This window comes from Engystomops pustulosus, chromosome 11 (assembly GCF_040894005.1).
Source record: "Engystomops pustulosus chromosome 11, aEngPut4.maternal, whole genome shotgun sequence".
NCBI lineage: Eukaryota > Metazoa > Chordata > Amphibia > Anura > Leptodactylidae > Engystomops > Engystomops pustulosus.
In genome coordinates, this window is record NC_092421.1 from 59,261,483 (window position 1) to 59,279,846 (window position 18,364).

Genomic DNA, 18,364 nt, shown 5'->3' on the forward strand with positions numbered 1-18,364 from the left:
CTTGGTTTACCATCCTTCATCCTGGTGGTAGATTTCTGTTAAAGCTTTGGATTATGTTGTGGTTGCGCTGGGAACAATCCTCCTTTTGCTTCTCATATATCCTGAAGTGCCATCCATTTTGGGACATTAAAACACCTTCATGCACTTATGGACTGGTGTTTAGGCTCCATGCACATGTCCGCATGAGCAGACATGTGCTGTGAGCCGCAAGCTGACTCCATAGGAAGTCGTGTAAATGGGCAACAAATTGGGCAGAAATAGGGCCTACCCAATCCTTTGCGGTGCCTGGTAGCAGTGTGCATGTAGTCTTAGTCATAGCAAGCATTCCTGTGGTTGATTGTGGTGTTGTGCTTTCTGTATTACCAATAAGAGAATGTGGCTGATTTGCTTCCTCATGACTTTCTTCAGAAACTGAGAAAGTCAAACAGGATGTCTAAGATTCAGATCAGAATAATATCTCTTCACCATATTTCAAAAAAACAAAACACGAAAAAACACACCAAAACCACACACACACCACAAAATATATAATCTTTTTGCAACTTTTATTACATCAAATCTCTCATAGAATCAATCTCCATGTTAAAAGTTAAACACCTCAAAATGTTACTGGCACCGAGTTTAAAATATGGCATGTAATACAAAATAAAGAAAAATATATTAAAAAAAAAAAAAACTTAACATCTCAAGAACAGATTTATCACAAAAAAAGGAAATAAAAGTGCAATGTTAAGAAAAGCAGAAAGTTCATCATTCAGACATAGATCAGTGCAGCAGGAGGGATTTGTTCTTTCGAGGCTGGCGACTATGTGGATATTCTTTACAAGTGCAAAATGCTAGCCAGAGCTTTGTTGTGTCAGTTCAGTTAACCCCAGTGTGGTTGGGGCAGGTCACCCAGTGTAGACCCTACAATTCATTGCCACATTTAGACATGACAATGTAAGATTATAATGACCAACCTGGGACAGATGATCTCTACAGTACAATATACAATGTATGAAAAACAATGACCTATTAAAAGAATCGAGTGTCTGCTGGTAGAACACAATTTTACAAACGTAAGGTGGAGGGGTGGAGTGTAGAGGAGACCGGTCAGTCCAGATGTAAACATAAGACTTCTTCAAACGGTGCAGAAATCTATGTGTGCGAGGAGCTCGCGGTGCTGGCTGGTGGGGTACATGACCCGACATCTGGGACACTCCAGGAAGCTCTCATCTAAGACATTTCTCTGCTTCGGAGATTGTTGCTCCTCTCGAAGGCTCATCTTGTCATTGAAGTCCGAAGCAAAGTTGTAGGACGAGTCAACAAAGTATATGTCCCGTTTCTGTCAGAGAGAATTTATGAAAGCATTACATTATAGATCTACACTTTATTTAGTGGCCATTATGCAGAGTTTATAACCTTTAAGAGTGGGGGTACCACTACTATGGCCCATTCTGACCAGCTGATGATCAAAAGGAACAGCTCTTCCCGGCTAACCTCGCTGGGGTGATTACAACACTAGAGGCCCACACAGATTTGATAAAGATAAACTACCCTCATGTGCATAGAGCTTAATTAACCTGGAAATCCCAACACAAAAGGAGTTTTCACGATATTGATAACCTACCTATAGAACAATTCCTCCATTTCGGATTTGTGAAGGTCGAACAACCAGCACCAAACAAGAAGCAGGCAGCTCCGTTCCCTGTGTAGTGGCTGAATCGATTAACTGCAGCCAAGCATCCATTCAAATGCAGTAATCAGGATTTACCACTACACATAGAACGGAGCTGTCCACTTCCTATTCCATTCTCTATGTGCCACAGATGATCTGTAGTGGTGCTGGATGTGGGAGCCATGCTGATCTAAAATTGTGGACCTATTTTATAGATCTGTTATAAATAAATATAATGCTCAGTGCAGCTGCCAGCATATCACAGGACTTCTTAGAGATACATTGAGGACATGACATCACTGCCCATACCAACTACAATGTGTGATCGGACAATGGGCATGGATTGGATTAAAATTCAGAAATCTTGTATGGGGGGAGGGGGTGGGTTATAGAAACGCATATACATCAGCCCAAGAGGTTGGATGTCCTAGAAGAAGAATGGTACCAGTATGCATCCCATGTACAGCTACTGGACTTACTGCAGGCTCCAGCTTTGTGATTTGTTCCCTTGTTTTCCTCAGTTCTTTCAGGACTTTATTCAGTTGCTGTTGTACATTTTGTTGGTCAATCTTCCCGTTTTCTAAATCAGCAGTGCACCTCTGAATCTGGACAAAAATATATGGAATATCAACAGTATATATCAATAAACATGCACAATTCTCAGAAAAAAAAAGGTTCAAACCCGTTCAAAGGCTCTCAGCCGGAATGATGGACATGTACTGTATTCTTTTTAAGATGTGCAAACAAAAAGCAATTTTAACTAGAGAAGATCACCAAGTTATTGTGCTGGATTAGACTTTTTTTCCTTGTGGGTCTATACCAATAAATGTCTAACTGAAGCAGATCCCAACCCCTGGAACATCTTCAAAATGGACCTACCAGTTGGAGAGCTGCTGTTTCCATCTCACCTTGTCTGATCTGATAAGACAATCGAGTCCAGTTGGCAGCGGGAGACTGCTGTCCCCATACGAGTCTAAAGGACATCTACCATCAAAATCACCAATGGTAGATTATTAGTACTCACCTCCAGGTCCTGGCCCCCTGTGCTGGAATTTTTGTTTATTATTTGCTGGAACAGCCACATTTTTAATAAAATCTCTGTATAATATGGAATTTAGGCTGATGGGCTCTGCATAGACCCAGGGATTATTCACCCCCTAGTCCATTATTGCCTTGCATAGAGAGCCGATGACGTCACTGGCTCTCTGCAAATTTTGAAATCCTGTGCATTAGGACCACCGTAAAAATACAATACGGTAGTCGTTCAAGGAAATCTACCATCCAATTCAAACATGATCAACCAGGGACACTTACTCGTGGATCCAGGCACCATGACTGTGGTAAACTTTCTATATTCGTTATCCATAGCCGGCTTCCTTTAAAATTACGCTAATAGGCCAGAAGGCGTGTGTTACCAGAGCCCCTCTGAGCTGTAGCTTTCGTGTTGTACCTGATTTGAAAGGTCCCAGTTTTTCTTCTTTTCCTCCTCATACTTCTCCCGATACAAATCGAGTTCACCCTTTAACCTCAGCATTTTCTCCTTAAACCGCCTGCGGTCATCCTCCCGCTGCCCCTTCTCTCCTTCTCGCAGTGAGGTCAGGGTGGTGGATGCATATTCCAGCTCTCTCTTCTGCTCCTCGTACTTCATCCTCATGGCAGAAAGCTCAGAATTCAGCTGAGCCGTGATCTGCCTCTCCCCTTCCAGGTCTTTCTTGGCAGTGAGCAGGAGCCGGTCATAGTATTTCTGTTTATCTTCTTGTGCTGAAATCATCAATATAAGAGGGTAAGATTGAAAGGATGCACAGTTTAAATACCCAGTGCCCTCCCTTTTAATTTATTGGGTACAGCTAGGGCGGGCTGTTTAAAAACAAAACAAACCTGAACTTACTCCTGTGGTGATCCCAGACTCATGTGCCGTGGTCAGTTGGACCTATGCCCCCGATACAGCTCCGGCAAAGAAGGCGTGGCAGGCACAGCTCTGATGGAACACGGCACGGAAGCCCAGGAGCACCAGAGGATGCAAGTACAGGTTACATTTTTTTATTTTATTTTTTGCATATAGTGGGACAACCCCTTCAAATTCAATTCCACGTCTAGAGGTCACTAAAATTTTTCTTACCGTATTTTTTCCCACCAACAACAGAGGAGATAAAAGCATAATATTTATTTGCATAATACTTTATCAAGGAGTAAAACCGTATTTGCATGCGACTACAACACTTGTACAGGCGTAAATGCAAGTGCTTTACCCATCTCGTTCATAATTTGAGCCGAAAATCTAATCTAAGGGTTCAAGGCAGTTTAGAGAGACTTGGCACATAGTAATGGCCTCTTAACTAAAAAACTGCTGTGCACCAAAAATGCCCCAGAATTTTGCCACAATTTTCTGCCACAAAGTAAGCCCCAAATAATAAGAGTTGCCAAGTGCGACAGACCCGCATGGATCACAAGAACGGGGGACTGTTGTACCCTCAAACCAACAGAGAAGTTGGTGGCTCCTGCGCCTGGTGCTTCATTTATGCAGAGATGGTTGATTGCAGGACTTGCTACGTCCATCAATGGACCGGCAGTGCACATCTCCGACTTGTTGCTTCATGCATTTGGGGTACAATGGATCCCGTTCAAATGATCCGTGGGGGTCACACAGCTGGATCCCAATGAATCAGCAAGTTATCCCTTATCCTGTGGGCAGTGGAACAGTCACTGCAAATGGACAAATCCTTTAACTAACCAATGTACCTTCATAGTCAGTTTTTTTTTGCAAATATGGGAGTCCCTTCAACAAGCAAATTAGTGGCCCTAATAGGTAAAATGCAAAAATGAAAACTGCACCACGGACCCTCTGACTTGCTCTCTTTGACTTGTTGAGTTTGCTTGGCACTGGCCACTTGCTTCTCCAGCTCCGCCATCCGAGCCATTAACCCTTGCACGTACGCTTCTCGTTGCTGGTCATACACCAACCACTGGCCGTTCTTTTCCAAGGCCTATATGATATAAAGGTAAATACCTATTAGTACATTCACTTAGACTGTATATTCCATACAGCTCCTTACTAAGTGACTACTATGGCTTCTCTGCATAACTAGGCCACAATATACCAAAACATCACTAATCTCTTTGTATTTACTACAATGACAGAAATCGTCATAGTATCCGAATGAGATGACGGCCGCTGCAGGTGACAGCTGGTCGCCTTATCACCAGCCTTTATATTGCAGGTATACATCTATGGTAATTTAGCTTTATAATGAGCTGTACACATGACATGATGACCTGCAATATCCTCTCCCCGCTACTTATCACTGACATTTAGCGCTCATACAATAGCATCTGTTGTGGAGAGGCTAATAGAAGGCATAACAATTGCCCTGATGCTGAGCAAATATCATTACACCAGGGGCAGAGGACAGAAGTCGGGCGATTCAATTACAAAAGGACGGAACAAAACCTATAGTTTTCTCACTGTACCCTGGAGCATGGATGCAAAGATGAAACAGGGATCTGTAGATAAATTGTCCTAATGATTGTGTATCATGTGAACTGGAGATACCGAGCAAACTTGTGACAACCCCTTTAACAACCAATGTTAACCCCTTCCCGACGCAGCCCTTTTTAGTTTTTGCATTTTCATTTTTCACTCCCCACATTCAAAAATCTGTAACTTTTTAATTTTTCCCATGTACAGAGCTGTGTTATGGCTTATTTTCTGCGTAACAAATTACACTTCATAGAGATTGTATTAAATATTCCATGGCGTGTACTGGGAAGCGGAAAAAAAATTCCAAATGCAGTGAAATTGGTAAAGAAATGCAATTGTGCCGTATTCTTGTGGACTTGTCATTTGGGGTGCACAGTGAAATCCGTAAAATCCATGTCTACTTTATTCTTTGGGTCGGTACGATTAGGAGGATACCAAATTTGTATAGGTTTTATAACGTTTTCATACATTTAAAAAAATTAAAACCACCTGTACAAAATTTTTTGGGGGGATTTTGCCATCTTCTGGCGCTAATAACTTTTTCATACTTTGGTGTTTGGAGCTGTGGGCGGTGCCGTTTTTTTGCGGATTTTGATGACGTTTACAATGTTATCATTTTTAGGACTGTACGACCTTTTGATCACTTTTTATAGATTTTTTTTTTTTTAAATGGCAAAAAAGTGCAATCTTCGACTTTGTGCGCAATTTTCCGTTACGGGGTTAAACGCAGTGAAAAACCGTTATCATATTTTGATAGATCGGGCATTTTCGGATACCTAATGTGTTTATGATTTTTACTACTTATTTATATTTATGTCAGTTCTAGGGAAAGGGGGGTGATTTGAATTTTTAGGTTTTTTTATTATATTTTTTTTTTAAACTTTTTTATTTTTACTATTTTTCAGACTCCCTAGGGTACTTTAACCATAGGGTGTCTGTACGATCCTATCATATACTGCCATACTACAGTATGGCAGTATATGGGGATTTTACTACTCATACATTACAATGTGCTGATAGCACATTGTAATGTATGAGTTAACCCGAAGTAGCTTCGGGTCTTCGTGAGACCCGAAGCTACCATGGCAATGGATTGCCGTTCCCCGATGACGTCACGGGGAGCGACGATCCTCAGAAAGATGGCAGCGTCACCATCTTTTTGAAGCCGCCGGCACCTTTGCCGGCGGCGATCTGCAGGAAAACACCTGCGGTCGGTGTCGACACAGATTGCAGGTGTTATCAGTAAGCCTTTGCTGCAATATGCAGCAAAGACTTACCAGCTATGGGGAGGGCTCGGCCTACGAGCACTCTCCATGCACCGGGTCCCGACATGTGACGTACTATTACGTCACATGTCAGTAAGGGGTTAAAGGAAATCTACAATTTGATTTCATGCATTATTAACCAAACATACCTTGAGAATGCTGTAGCCACACTGATGCAAAAACATATATTGTTCAATACCCGAGTTGAATGGTTTTACTGAAAAACAATGACGTTCAGGACCTTGGGAAAGCTGGATTGCATGCTTCTTGCAGTACATTAAAAACATTACACCAGCTGTCTGCACTGTCCAGACAGGACTAATCAACCTGAGCTGGATCGCTCATACACAGCAGCTGGGGGGGATGGCACAGCGATTGATTACTTCTGCCTGTCAGTGATTACATCATTCTCCTGAGCAGCATAAGAAGAGAAGTGTTGAGCCAGGCAAAGGAGCGACAGACTCACTATCCTGAATTTTATAATTGTTTTTTGAGCAAAACCACTCAACGCAGGGATTAAACAAGATATGTTTCTGCATCAGTGTAGCTACAGCATTCTCAAGGCATGTTTGCTTCATAATGCATGAATTCAAATGGTAGATTTTCTTTAATGGCCAATTATTGACCAAAACTGGACAACCCCTTTAAAGGCAGTGCTAGAAGTAAATAAAAAAGCTGGCTTTAATTTAAATGAATAAGGTTTTTCCCACCTTATTTTCCCTGTGCAAAAAAAAAAAAAAAAAAAAAAAAAAAGAAAACCCCTGGACAAATACAAACAAGTGATACCCACGTCTTTCAATTGCGCCTCCAGGATGTGGAGTCTGTTCATATCTTCTGTCTTGGGTACATTCTGGAAAAGAAAAAAGACAAGATCCCATTATCCATGACAATCCATATGGAATTATCTCAAATATCTATCCAATCACTGACAAGGCCTGCAGACAAACAGCCATAGCAAGGTAATAACCTGTATACTACCTATTATATAAAGGGATGTGTTTTATTTGATGCATTGTTCAAAATCGTAACTAGCTTGCTACTGATGAGCTGCTGAAGTCTCCCCTGTTATCTTGGGACCATTTTTAGTTTTTGTCTAAATCAATGTTTGCATTAGTTTTAACATATATGAAATAAAAATTTATAATGTTTTTAAATGTACTATTCTCGAGTTCCCCTTATTGTAGGGTATTTGATTAGAGGTTAGGGGGGAATTCACCCTGACTAAACTAAAGGACGCACTAAGTTTGGGTTAGATACTATAATCAATCCTTATCTGCCATTAAAGTCCATCATGATAAACCAGGGACTTACTCGTCGGTCCAGGTAACTGTGGTAATCTTATTTTTGTTATCCATTACCTCCTTCCTTCTAAACTTTTAAAATTATGCTATGAGCCTGATCATCTGGGTCATAGGGGTTTTACCAGAGCCCCACTGTGCTGTAGATTCACTGGCTGTTGAACTGTGCAAGAGCACTTTCCCCTCCCCAGTCTTATTTGTAAAATCAATTTTAAAAAATTATGCTAATGCTCCAGGCCCCGCCTGGTGGGGGTGCTACAAGAGCCCCGCTGTGCTGTAGCTTCACAAGCTGTTACGCCATCTCACCCTTCCCCCTGCTCAACCACTTCTCCCCCTCCAACTGCCTCATATGATCTCAGGGCAGCACACAGTGTAACAGCCTGTGAAGCTTCATCACGGATGGCTTTGGTAACAGCTTCCCCCCCCTCCAGGCACTTTGGGCTCATGATTATAAATTTTTAAAAACTTATTTAAGAAAGGAAGAGGCCATGCATAACAAATATAAGATTACCAGTGTCACGGTGCTTGGATTTATGAGTAAGTGTCCCTCATTAATAATGATGGGGTGTGGATACAGGAGATAAGACTGTTGTGTGGATTGTTATAAAAGATTATATTGAAGAGCTTTTCCAGGAAATTGAGAAAAACTCTGTGTCATGGAATCACTAGTAAGAGGTTTGTCTATGATTGCCCTCATAAAGATACACCACACATCCATCCACCCATTCCATATTCTAATGTCAGATGGCCCAGGGCTGGTTCCATGGACACAAAAAAAAAAAAAAAGGGGGGGGGGGATTTTTCAGCATGTATATATTGTAATGTGAACATGGTCCTGCATAGTAACTGTGCAACAGCATCCTGACCTTTTCTTCTGTCTATTCTTTTAATTATTGATTTTGGCACACACAAAGAACTCTGGCTTTTCTCCAAAAACAGCACCACAGCTGCCTATTTGTTATCTGGCACAGAAGCCGTTAAATAATCGCAAATTCATGTGTAGTGCAAGAATTTGTGATTAAAATAGAGAACATGTTACCCTCACACTATCATTTAATCAGACAGTGGAACGTCGCCATCTTGTGGATGAAGTAATAATCATCCAGGAATACGGAGACCATAATCATAATCTGACCATTTACACACAGACTTTGTTGGCAGTAATAAAAGTGCTTTTTAGTAATGACTTCAAGTTGCTGCAACTACTACTACTTCTAGATTTGTACCACTGCTTTCATTATTTCTGATAAAGGCAGCACAATAAGCCTCTCAGGCTCCATGCCCACACACATATCAGGGGGCAAACATCTGACCTATGACATCCAGTGTTTGTGGTGTGTGTAATGGCCATGTGATATCCCCCTCACCACTGCCCAACCTGAGAACAGTGGCAGAGATAGGACCTGCTCCAAAGCCTGTGGCTCAAGCAAATGGCCCACATATGTAGATGTGTGAATGAGCCAACAGAATATCATGGGGAGGTGTGCTAGCCGTTAAAACACACTGCAAAAAATACGTAGCCTAATGCCTCTTGCACATGGATAGTTTTCCCCCATCTGGTAACATTTTTATATGGGTAGCACATGACCACCTCCACCTCGGTGAGAAACACACTCTTCCATATCGCTCATCGCACCGTGTCAGCCACTTTATCGCACCCCTCGACTTCCTATGTCGAGGGATGAGGAGCACTCAACCTCCCCCTCTACCCCCAGCCATTTGCCATGCCCAGGAATAATAATACAGGCGGTCCCCTACTTAAGAACACCTGACTTACATACAGCCTCTAGTTACAAACGGACCTCTGGATATTGGTAATTTACTGTACTTTAGCCCTAGGCTACAATAAACAGCTATAACAGTTATCACAGGTGTCTGTAATGAAGATTTATTGTTAATCCTGGTTCTTATGACAACCCAATATTTTTAAAATCCAATTGTCGCAGAGACCAAAAAAATTTTGGCTGGGGTTTCAATTATAAAATATGCAGTTCCGACTTACATACAAACTCAACTTAAGAACAAACCTACAGACCCTATCTTGTATGTAACCCGGGGACTGCCTGTAGTTTATTTATATATACGACACAGATTACACAGCGATGAACAAAGCATGACAAATTGGTCCCTGCCCCCAATGGGGCTCACAATCTAAACAACCTACCAGTATGTTTTGGAGTGTGGGAGGGAACCGGAGGACCCGGAGAAAACCCATATAAACTCTTTGCAGATGTTGACCTACCCCTTTGCAAGGGGCCAGCTGTGTGTAAATAGATAATGTCTCCCTCTATCCCCCCATTCCGCATGCAGATTTTTCTCAAGCAGTCTCCCACTAAAATGAACAGGAGGCAGATTTCGGACACTGAATTTCCATATCAAGATGCATCCATTTTGACACTGAAAACATATCCCCTGTAACACTAAAATTCATTATCTTATGTCTGAAGCATGTCCTTGTATATCCATCACATGTACAACAAAATCTGCATGGAAGATTCAATCTTGTTACTAGCAGGCCAATACAGACAGTCCCAGATTATGTACAAGATAGGTTCTGTAGGTTTGTGCTCAAGTGGAATTTGTATGCAAGTCGAAACTGTATATTATAGAATTGCAACACCAGCCAAATTTTTTTTGGTCTTTGTGACAACTGGATTTTAAAAAAGTTGGAACCAGGATTAACAATAAATCTTCATGCAGACACCTGTGATAACTGTTACAGCTGTTTATTGTAGCCTAAGGATAAAGTACAGTTAATTACCATAATCCAGAGGTCTGTTTGTAACTTGGGGTCGCCTGTAAATCAGGTCTTCTTAAATAGGGGACCACCAGTACTGTGTGTATTTTAACCGGTTCGCGCCCGCCGTGTATTCACGGCAGCGGTCGGGTCGCACTGTACTGAGAGGGCTCACGGGCTGAGCCCTCTCCAGAGCCAGCAAGTCTTTGCTGCATATTGTTATCACAGCGATGGCTGCCGGCAGCCCCAAAAAGATAGCGGCGCATGGGCGCCGCCATCTTACCTGGGATCGCCGCTCCCCTTGACGTCATCGGGAATCGGAGATCCGTCTCCATGGTAGCCTCGGGTCTTCTGAAGACCCGAGGCCATTTCGTTTTAACGACTTCATTACAATGTGCTGATAGCACATTGTAATGAATGAGGAGTAAAATCCCCATATACTGCCATACTGTAGTATAGCAGTATATGATGGTATCGATCAGACAACCTAGGGTTAAAGTACCCTAGGGAGTCTGAAAAAAAATTATAATAAAAAAACCTAAAATTTCAAATCACCCCCCTTTCCCTAGAACTGGCATAAATATAAATAAACAGTAAAAATCATAAACACATCAGGTATAGAGGCATCCAAAAATGCCTGATCAAAATATGATAACGGTTTTTCAATAAGTTTAACCCCGTAATGGAAAATAGCACCGAAAGTCGAAAATGGCACTTTTTTTGCCATTTTGAAAAATATTAAAAAATCTATAAAAAGTGATCAAAAAATGTCGTACAGTCCTAAAAATGATATCATTGAAAATATCAAATTTGCAAAAAAATGACACCACCCACTCCGTACAACAAAGTATAAAAAAGTTATTAGCGCCAGGAGTTGGCAAAAATAAAAAAAATTATTTTTGTACAGGTGGTTTTAATTTTTGTAAATGTATGAAAACATAAAACCTATACAAATTTGGTATCCCCTTAATCCTACCAACCCAAAGAATAAAGTAGACATGTCATTTGGGGCGCTCAGTGAAAGACGTAATATCCAAGCCCACAAGAAAATGGCGCAAATGCAGTTTTTCACCACTTACACTGCATTTGGAATTTGTTTCCCGCTTCCGAGTACATGGCATGGAATATTTAATACCATCACTATGAAGTGCAATTTGTTACGCAGAAAACAAGCCGTCACACGGCACTTTACGTGTAAAAATAAAAAAGTTATAGATTTTTGAAGGTGGGGAGTGAAAAATGGAAATGAAAAAACAGGAAAGGGCCTTTTGTACTTTTCATTTAAAAAAAAAAAAATCCCACTTTTCAACGACCAGTGCAGTAACCTTTTCGCACAATTGTCAATTGTCTTCATCCCTCCTTTCCAGATATACAGTTCCCGTAGCAAAGCCCCTTTTGCCTAAAAAGTATAACTGCGACACAGGACACTGGGTGATTTCTGATCTCTAGCTGCAGACGAGGAGGGGAGAGCGAGCAGCACTGTAGTTGTTGTGGAGCAGGGGTGATTTTGGCTAGATAGAGGTTTAATGGTTCCTGCAGTGTTATCACTATTCCTATTGTGAGCTCTTCTTTAATCAATCCATCTAGTAAGTGGACAACCCCAGAACAATATCACCGGGATGAAACAATATACACTGGTCACTGCTGGGAGTACCTGCTCATCAGATCTGCTAGCTGGCCACTGACCCTTACGATGTAGAACATCTAGAAGCTCCTTCCAGATCTCTGCAGAGATTTCTTCTAGTCTCTTGGCTTCCATCGCTAACAGCTGAACCTGTCCGTTATTTCTAGCATTGAGGACGTCACTGAAGTTCTGTATCACTTCACCTTGTCTGGCCCTATCATCACAGTCTTTCACATTTCGGGTTTCCAGGTCAAGAATTTTCTGCACCCAAGGAATAAAACTGTGTGACCATTATTGACATTCTGTACAATTCAATACTTGTACCGGCATTAAAGAAGCTCTCGTCCTGTCTCAGTTGCAGCCATATATTTCGGGAACTCTTACTAGGGGCAGGTGGGTCACGTGACCCTCAGTCTGACCATCAGTATAGTATATGCTCTCCTGTACAGGCAGGTGCAATTCTATACTGGTTTTATCTGCCCATTCAAAGAGGTTGTTCATAACTTCCAATAATAAGCTCTGTCCAAATCAGAACCAGAGATTTATGCAGCATTTGTGTGAATTCTGCCTTCTACTTGGAAGAACTAATAGGAAGAATCCAATCATAAGCAGGCGGCAGGGGGGTGACAGGCTGAAAATGAAAAATAGAGGTTCTAGTTCCCTGGACCATTCTCAACATTAAAAGAATCTTGTTAAGGGACAATAAGGAATGGAGATTGCAGACAATGATACATGAGGACATTAACTAAAAGATGGCCTCAACATTTTTTTTATATGTACATAGGCCAAAAACAGGTAGAAAGCTTCTTTAATCCAATGTACAATTCTATGATAACAGACATTTACTACAGCAGATTCACTAAATCAGAGGTGGACAATGGTCAAAGATGTCATATCGATAGCATCCGCCAACAAGATTCTCTACACCTGAACCTGTGACGGGTCCCATGACTCATCAACGCTCATTTATTTTACTGATATTATCCAACATGGGTTTCCATGTTAACAAAATATGATTGTTCAGCCAGTATTACTGCTAACAGGGGACAATGCAATTGTCTGACCAACTGTGTTGTACCTCAACTGATCCGACATGCATTATAGCCTAAGGACTGGTAACCGATAAACACAATTCTGGAGGGGGAATTGTGTAATAATCATTATGTGTGTTAGTAGCAGCAGGATGGTTCATACATTTATATCCCAGGATTGTAGCTGGACTATGTACAAGTGTATAATAAATCATCTCTCTAGGACTGCTGGCTTACACGCTCTGTAGCTTTGTATGGTCAGAACCACCAACGACTCCCATAAAAAGAAATATCATTCAGGAGAATGGTCTTAGTCTAGAGAGTCCGGGCACACTCAGCAGTATGTATCCGTAGCACATATGGATTAGATTTGGGATTATACCCCTTTTTATGCTTGAGTTGCAGACTTTTCAGGATAAGCTGCTGTGTGTTTAGGTAAATGAGAACACACCGTTTCTGGTCACGATTTAACTTATTTAACATTTTTTTAATCTCTCCACAATACTTCTAATGCTCAGTTTTAGGTCTTAGAAAGTGGAAACAAATACCTATGATTTTGCCCATATGCTGCTCAAAATCTCAGCCCCCCCCCCCCCGGTTGTAGCATATCATCAAAAAGTTAAGCAGCATAGAGGACATTACACAGCAGTAAGGAGCAACATCACTATTAATCCAGCACTGGATTACAATTTCTAACACATAACAATCTTTTTTTTTTTTTTTTAAATGGTCAGATAAAGATTTTAAATATAATCATTTTCAATTCAGTTCAATTCTCGTAAGCAGAATCCTCCCCATAATTTCCTATTGATAATGTTACAGGAGAATTGTCTTTATTGCACGCATAGGTATTCAAGGAGAGTCAAGAATTTCTTCATATAACACAACGTGTTCCAGAATCATACAAGGCTCCTTTTTAAAGTGAGAAGAGACTGAAGCCCGGACTGCTTAGAGAGGTCCTGTCTACAGACAGCACCAGTTGGTCTCCCCCCTACAGCGCCAGCCACTAATTTACCTCCAGCAGCCGGTTCCTCTCAGCTCCTGATAGTTTAGATTTATTCGCTTCTTCTACTTTCTTTTTCAAGATTGCGTTTTCCCTCTTGAGTTTTTCTAAATCACTGTCCACTTTTGGGGCGGCGGTCCTAAGGGCAGGCTTGTTGGCGCCATTTCTGGAGGTCATTTTCTATAAGAAGAAAAAAAAAATAATACTAAATGAACTCCGATATAGAAAAACAAGGTATGGGTATATTTAAGGTTTAAACATCTATTCATCATGCTAAGAAAAATATGTAGAGACACCTTCATATCCTTGTCCTGCAAACAGCAACAGCAGAGGAAAGAATCAGTAAAAGGGATGATTCTACAACAATAGCTTTTAATCGTCTGGGGTCCGATCCACTTCAGAAGCTCGTGATCAAAGTGTAATGGATTAACACCCGTGATGAAAGGAACATCTGATTGTGGGAGTTAGAGGCGAGTGTCAGCTGTAGTATAAAGCTGACACCGGCTCCGTAGTAGTGAGTCACATGTCGGAAAATCACTGCCAATTGTGATGTACTACTGAGTCCAATGTTGATAAGGGGTTAAAGAGAACACGTCAGGCAAAATAACCCCCCTAAACTAAATATATTTTCACAAACTGCCATTAGAGAGCATTGCCTCTATCCCTTCATTGTCCCTCTACATGCCTGTAACCCTAAGCAATGAGGTCCTAAAGCTGTATGCAAATGACCTGTGAAATGCCCAATGAAGCATTAGCATATTCAAGCTGTTCACCTTCTTCATGAGTGGGAGGTACAGCCACACCCCCAGTGCTTGACTCACAGCCTGTATAATGATGTGAGGTATAATGGTGTAATGTTTCCATGTGCTTCCTGGTGCTGGTGGCCATGCCCCCTGCAGCCTGTGTGTGTATAGGAGAGATACAACAGCTCCAGGATGCAGCCATGTTATAGCAGAACATGTCAGGTACTTGTGTAGCTGATGTCTGTGTCTCTGTGTATTAGGAGGATGCAGCATATCAGCAGATGCAGCACAGACACCAGCAATGCTTTACTATACATTACACACAGACATGAACAGGGGGAGGTGAGGGGAGGGGGAACAGGGGTGACATCACTGCCTCTGACCATGTGACCAGCCTCATTTACATAACAAAGAATAGATGATTTTATAATGATTAATGTATGAAATAACTAGATAAAGGCTGGGGTGGATCCTTGTGAGCTGCTCCAACAAGTAGAGGTGACAGGACAAGTGACACAGAGCTGATGACAGGTGTCCTTTAAGGGGATACTTTTTATTCCAACCCCTGGAAAACAAACAGTCATCACTTGTGAATAATGAGGCTCTTGACTGCAAAACACGGCAGCTGTGAGGAACAGCTGAGCAGGAGAACAGATAAGTCTTTGTAGTAAATCCAGTAGATTGCAGCCATCAATGCTGTATCTTATATAAAAAGCGTATGTTTAACATTGTGTCGAGAATGTTGTGAACATTTTTGTAATATACAGGCAGTCCCCAGGTTACATACATGATAGGTTCTGTAGGTTTGTTCTTAAGGTGAATTTGTATGCAAGTTGGAACTGTATATTTTATAATGGAGACCTCAGACAAATTTTTTTGGTCTCTGTGGGAACTGGATTTAAAAATTTTGTGTTGTGATCAGAACCAGGATTAATAATAAAATCTTAATTGCAGCCACATTTAATAACTCTTACAGCTGATCATTGTAGCCTAGGACAGTAAATTACAAACATCCAGAGGTCCGTTTGTAAGTCAGGGACCATCTGCTCAGTTTGTAAAGAACCAGGATGCAAAGTCCCTCCTTAGTAACAGTTTTATCTCAGTGTTGATACAGATATCCAAATACAGGCTTATTACTGCTCTCCTTGTGTTTGTCTATACAGCTCCCTTTGTGCTCTCTACGTGGCTATAATAATATTCTATAAGCACTATCTTCTAACAGAACTGTTTATGTCTCTCTGCTCTGTACTTTTTAACTCATCTATCGTTTCTCCCTGAAAATAAGCCAAAGTATGATTACAGGGGAAGGGGGGCTAGGTGTCACAATAGAGATGATATGACTGTTTGAAATGTGCCCCCCTCCAGCAACATGGAGAAGGAGGGAGCTGACAGATGCAATGGCTATAAGCAGCTACATGCACAAGAGGGGTCCATACAAGAAAAGTGCCATTGCTAGCCATGAGAAACTGGGCCCCGCTACAGACAATAATAATAAATCTTTATATAGCGCCATCATATTCTGCAGCGCGGCACAGATCACGAGGGACAATAGAGTCAAAGGAAATTCAGAGGATTCAGGGTTTGGAGAGTTATGATGGTGATAGAGAAGATAGAATAAATTTGGATTTTTTTTCATTAAAAAAAAATACAGAAAACTAATTTTTTTGAGGAACACTCGTAGCGAAAAGTGAAAGTAAGAGAGGAGGAGAGACGAGTGGCTCTGGTTAAAAAATGCTGAACAGAAACCATGTGCGATATATCCGACAAACAGACAACTAGAAGGACATATAAAAATACACATATAACTATACACACTATGGTGTAAGAGCTAAACAAGACACTATACCCCCCACTACTCCTCCCCCCAATATACAGTCAGCCATGAATACAAGATACGCACAGACATTATTGGGAGGACTCAGGATAGGAGCCCGTGCACACAGCCCGCACCCGCATAACGGAGAAGGGACACCCCGGGACTGACCTGAGGACGAGCAGCGGAGACACCTGCCGGGGAGCCTCCTGCATCACATCTGCTACTCACTTCCGGGCTGTTTGAAAAACGCGCCGTACGCGGTGACGTCACCTGACAAGGCGGCCCCCACACCAACACATTCCAGGGGCGGTACGGTGCAAGGGCAGGGACAATCTTATCAATATGCGTTCAAATTATCGCGCTGTGTTGGTTTGCCAGAGTAGTAACAGGAGACGAGCACAACCTGCATGCTCTGCCGCCGACGATGCTGGAAAACGGCTCCGCTAAGGGGTTATAAATAGCAATTTTAGTGCATGTTGGACCTCATTCACATGCGGCTTTCATTTCAGAGCGGTAGTTCGTGAAGAGTGCCCTAGGGCACGGTGAGCGCGTGCAATTGGGTCTGTCAGAAAAACAGTTTATTATATTAGATTATTATAGTTATCGTAATAATAATAATCTTTATTTATATAGCATCATCATATTCCGTTGCGCTTTACAAATCATGGGAAACAAATACAAATGTAATAAAACATGACAGAGCACAAACATTCGTATGGAACAAGAGGAGTGAGGTCCCTGATCACAAGAGCTTACAGTTTATGAGGAGGAGTGGGGAGACAGAAGAGGTAAAAGAATATATAATGGTCAAGCCATTCTTCTTAGGGAATAGAGCAAAATATAATAAATGGAATTGCTGTCGCCTGAACCACTCAGCCGTCATCTTATATACCAGGTCCAGGGTGAATGGGACTGCAGAGAAATTTGGTGGATAACAGATGTATAGCAGACAATGCTAAATACAGACATTAGAATATTGTTCTTCAATGATTTGACTGAAAACTGCTTAAAACACACGGAGACATTGTAGGTTTTGCCCTTAATACATTTGCTAAATCTTAATACGTAACAGTGATGTCTTGAATTGTCCTTTTTTTTTATTTGCTCAAACTTGTGGGTTGAATTGCATCAATTTGCACATCTTTATAAAGTTACCTTTGATAAATTGGGTTTACATGAACTAACAGGGTGTACACACCTACTTTTGTATCCAGTGGCATTAACCCCTTAAGGACGCAGGGTTTTTCGGCTCATTTCTCGCTCTCCAACTTCAAAAATCCATAACTTTTTCATTTTTCCGTGTACAGACCTGTGTGAGGGCTTATTTTGTGCGTAACAAATTTTACTTTCCCGTAATGTTATTTATTTTAACATGCCGTGTACTGCGAAGCTGAAAAAAAATTCCAAATGTGGAAAAATTGAAAAAAACGTGTCACGTTCTTGTGGGCTCAGTTTTTATGACTTTCACTCTTTGCTCCAAATAACACGCCTACTTTATTCTTTGGTTCGGTGCGATCGCGGTGATACCAAATTTATACAGGTTTTATTGTGTTTTAATACATTTTCAAAAATTAAACGAATGTGTACAAAAAAGGAAAAAAAATTTTTGCCATCTGACGCTAATAACTTTTTCATACTTTGGCGCACGGAGATGTGCGAGGGGTCATTTTTTGCGAAATGAGGGGACGTTTTCATTGCTACCATTTTGAGGT

General features: G+C 41.4%; 1 protein-coding gene across 3 annotated transcripts; it reads right to left on the reverse strand.

Annotated features, from left to right (window-relative positions):
• Nucleotides 1–528: 528 nt before the first annotated feature.
• CEP55 (centrosomal protein 55) lies at nucleotides 529–16,973 on the reverse strand. Of its 3 annotated transcripts, none has more exons than XM_072131259.1 (8): nucleotides 16,821–16,973; nucleotides 14,106–14,273; nucleotides 12,090–12,320; nucleotides 7,191–7,250; nucleotides 4,497–4,641; nucleotides 3,108–3,418; nucleotides 2,137–2,262; nucleotides 529–1,324 (listed from the first exon to the last, which is right to left on the reverse strand). In XM_072131259.1, the coding sequence occupies exons 2-8, from the start codon at nucleotides 14,268–14,270 to the stop codon at nucleotides 1,121–1,123; spliced, it is 1,242 nt and encodes a 413-aa protein (XP_071987360.1). In that variant the 5' UTR covers nucleotides 14,271–14,273; nucleotides 16,821–16,973; the 3' UTR covers nucleotides 529–1,120. The 3 variants fall into 3 exon arrangements, with proteins under 3 accessions (XP_071987360.1, XP_071987359.1, XP_071987361.1); XM_072131258.1 differs by lacking the exon at nucleotides 16,821–16,973 and adding an exon at nucleotides 16,737–16,815; XM_072131260.1 differs by lacking the exons at nucleotides 12,090–12,320; nucleotides 16,821–16,973 and adding an exon at nucleotides 16,737–16,807.
• Between the last annotated feature and the right edge of the window lie 1,391 nt (nucleotides 16,974–18,364).

Coding starts and splice junctions, on each gene's coding strand:
- CEP55 (XM_072131258.1), bottom strand. Junction 7,251..12,089: donor CTAGCAGATCTGATGAGCAG/GTACTCCCAGCA, acceptor TTTCTTTTCCAG/AATGTACCCAAGACAGAAGA. Junction 2,263..3,107: donor ACTGGGACCTTTCAAATCAG/GTACAACACGAA, acceptor ATTTTTGTCCAG/ATTCAGAGGTGCACTGCTGA.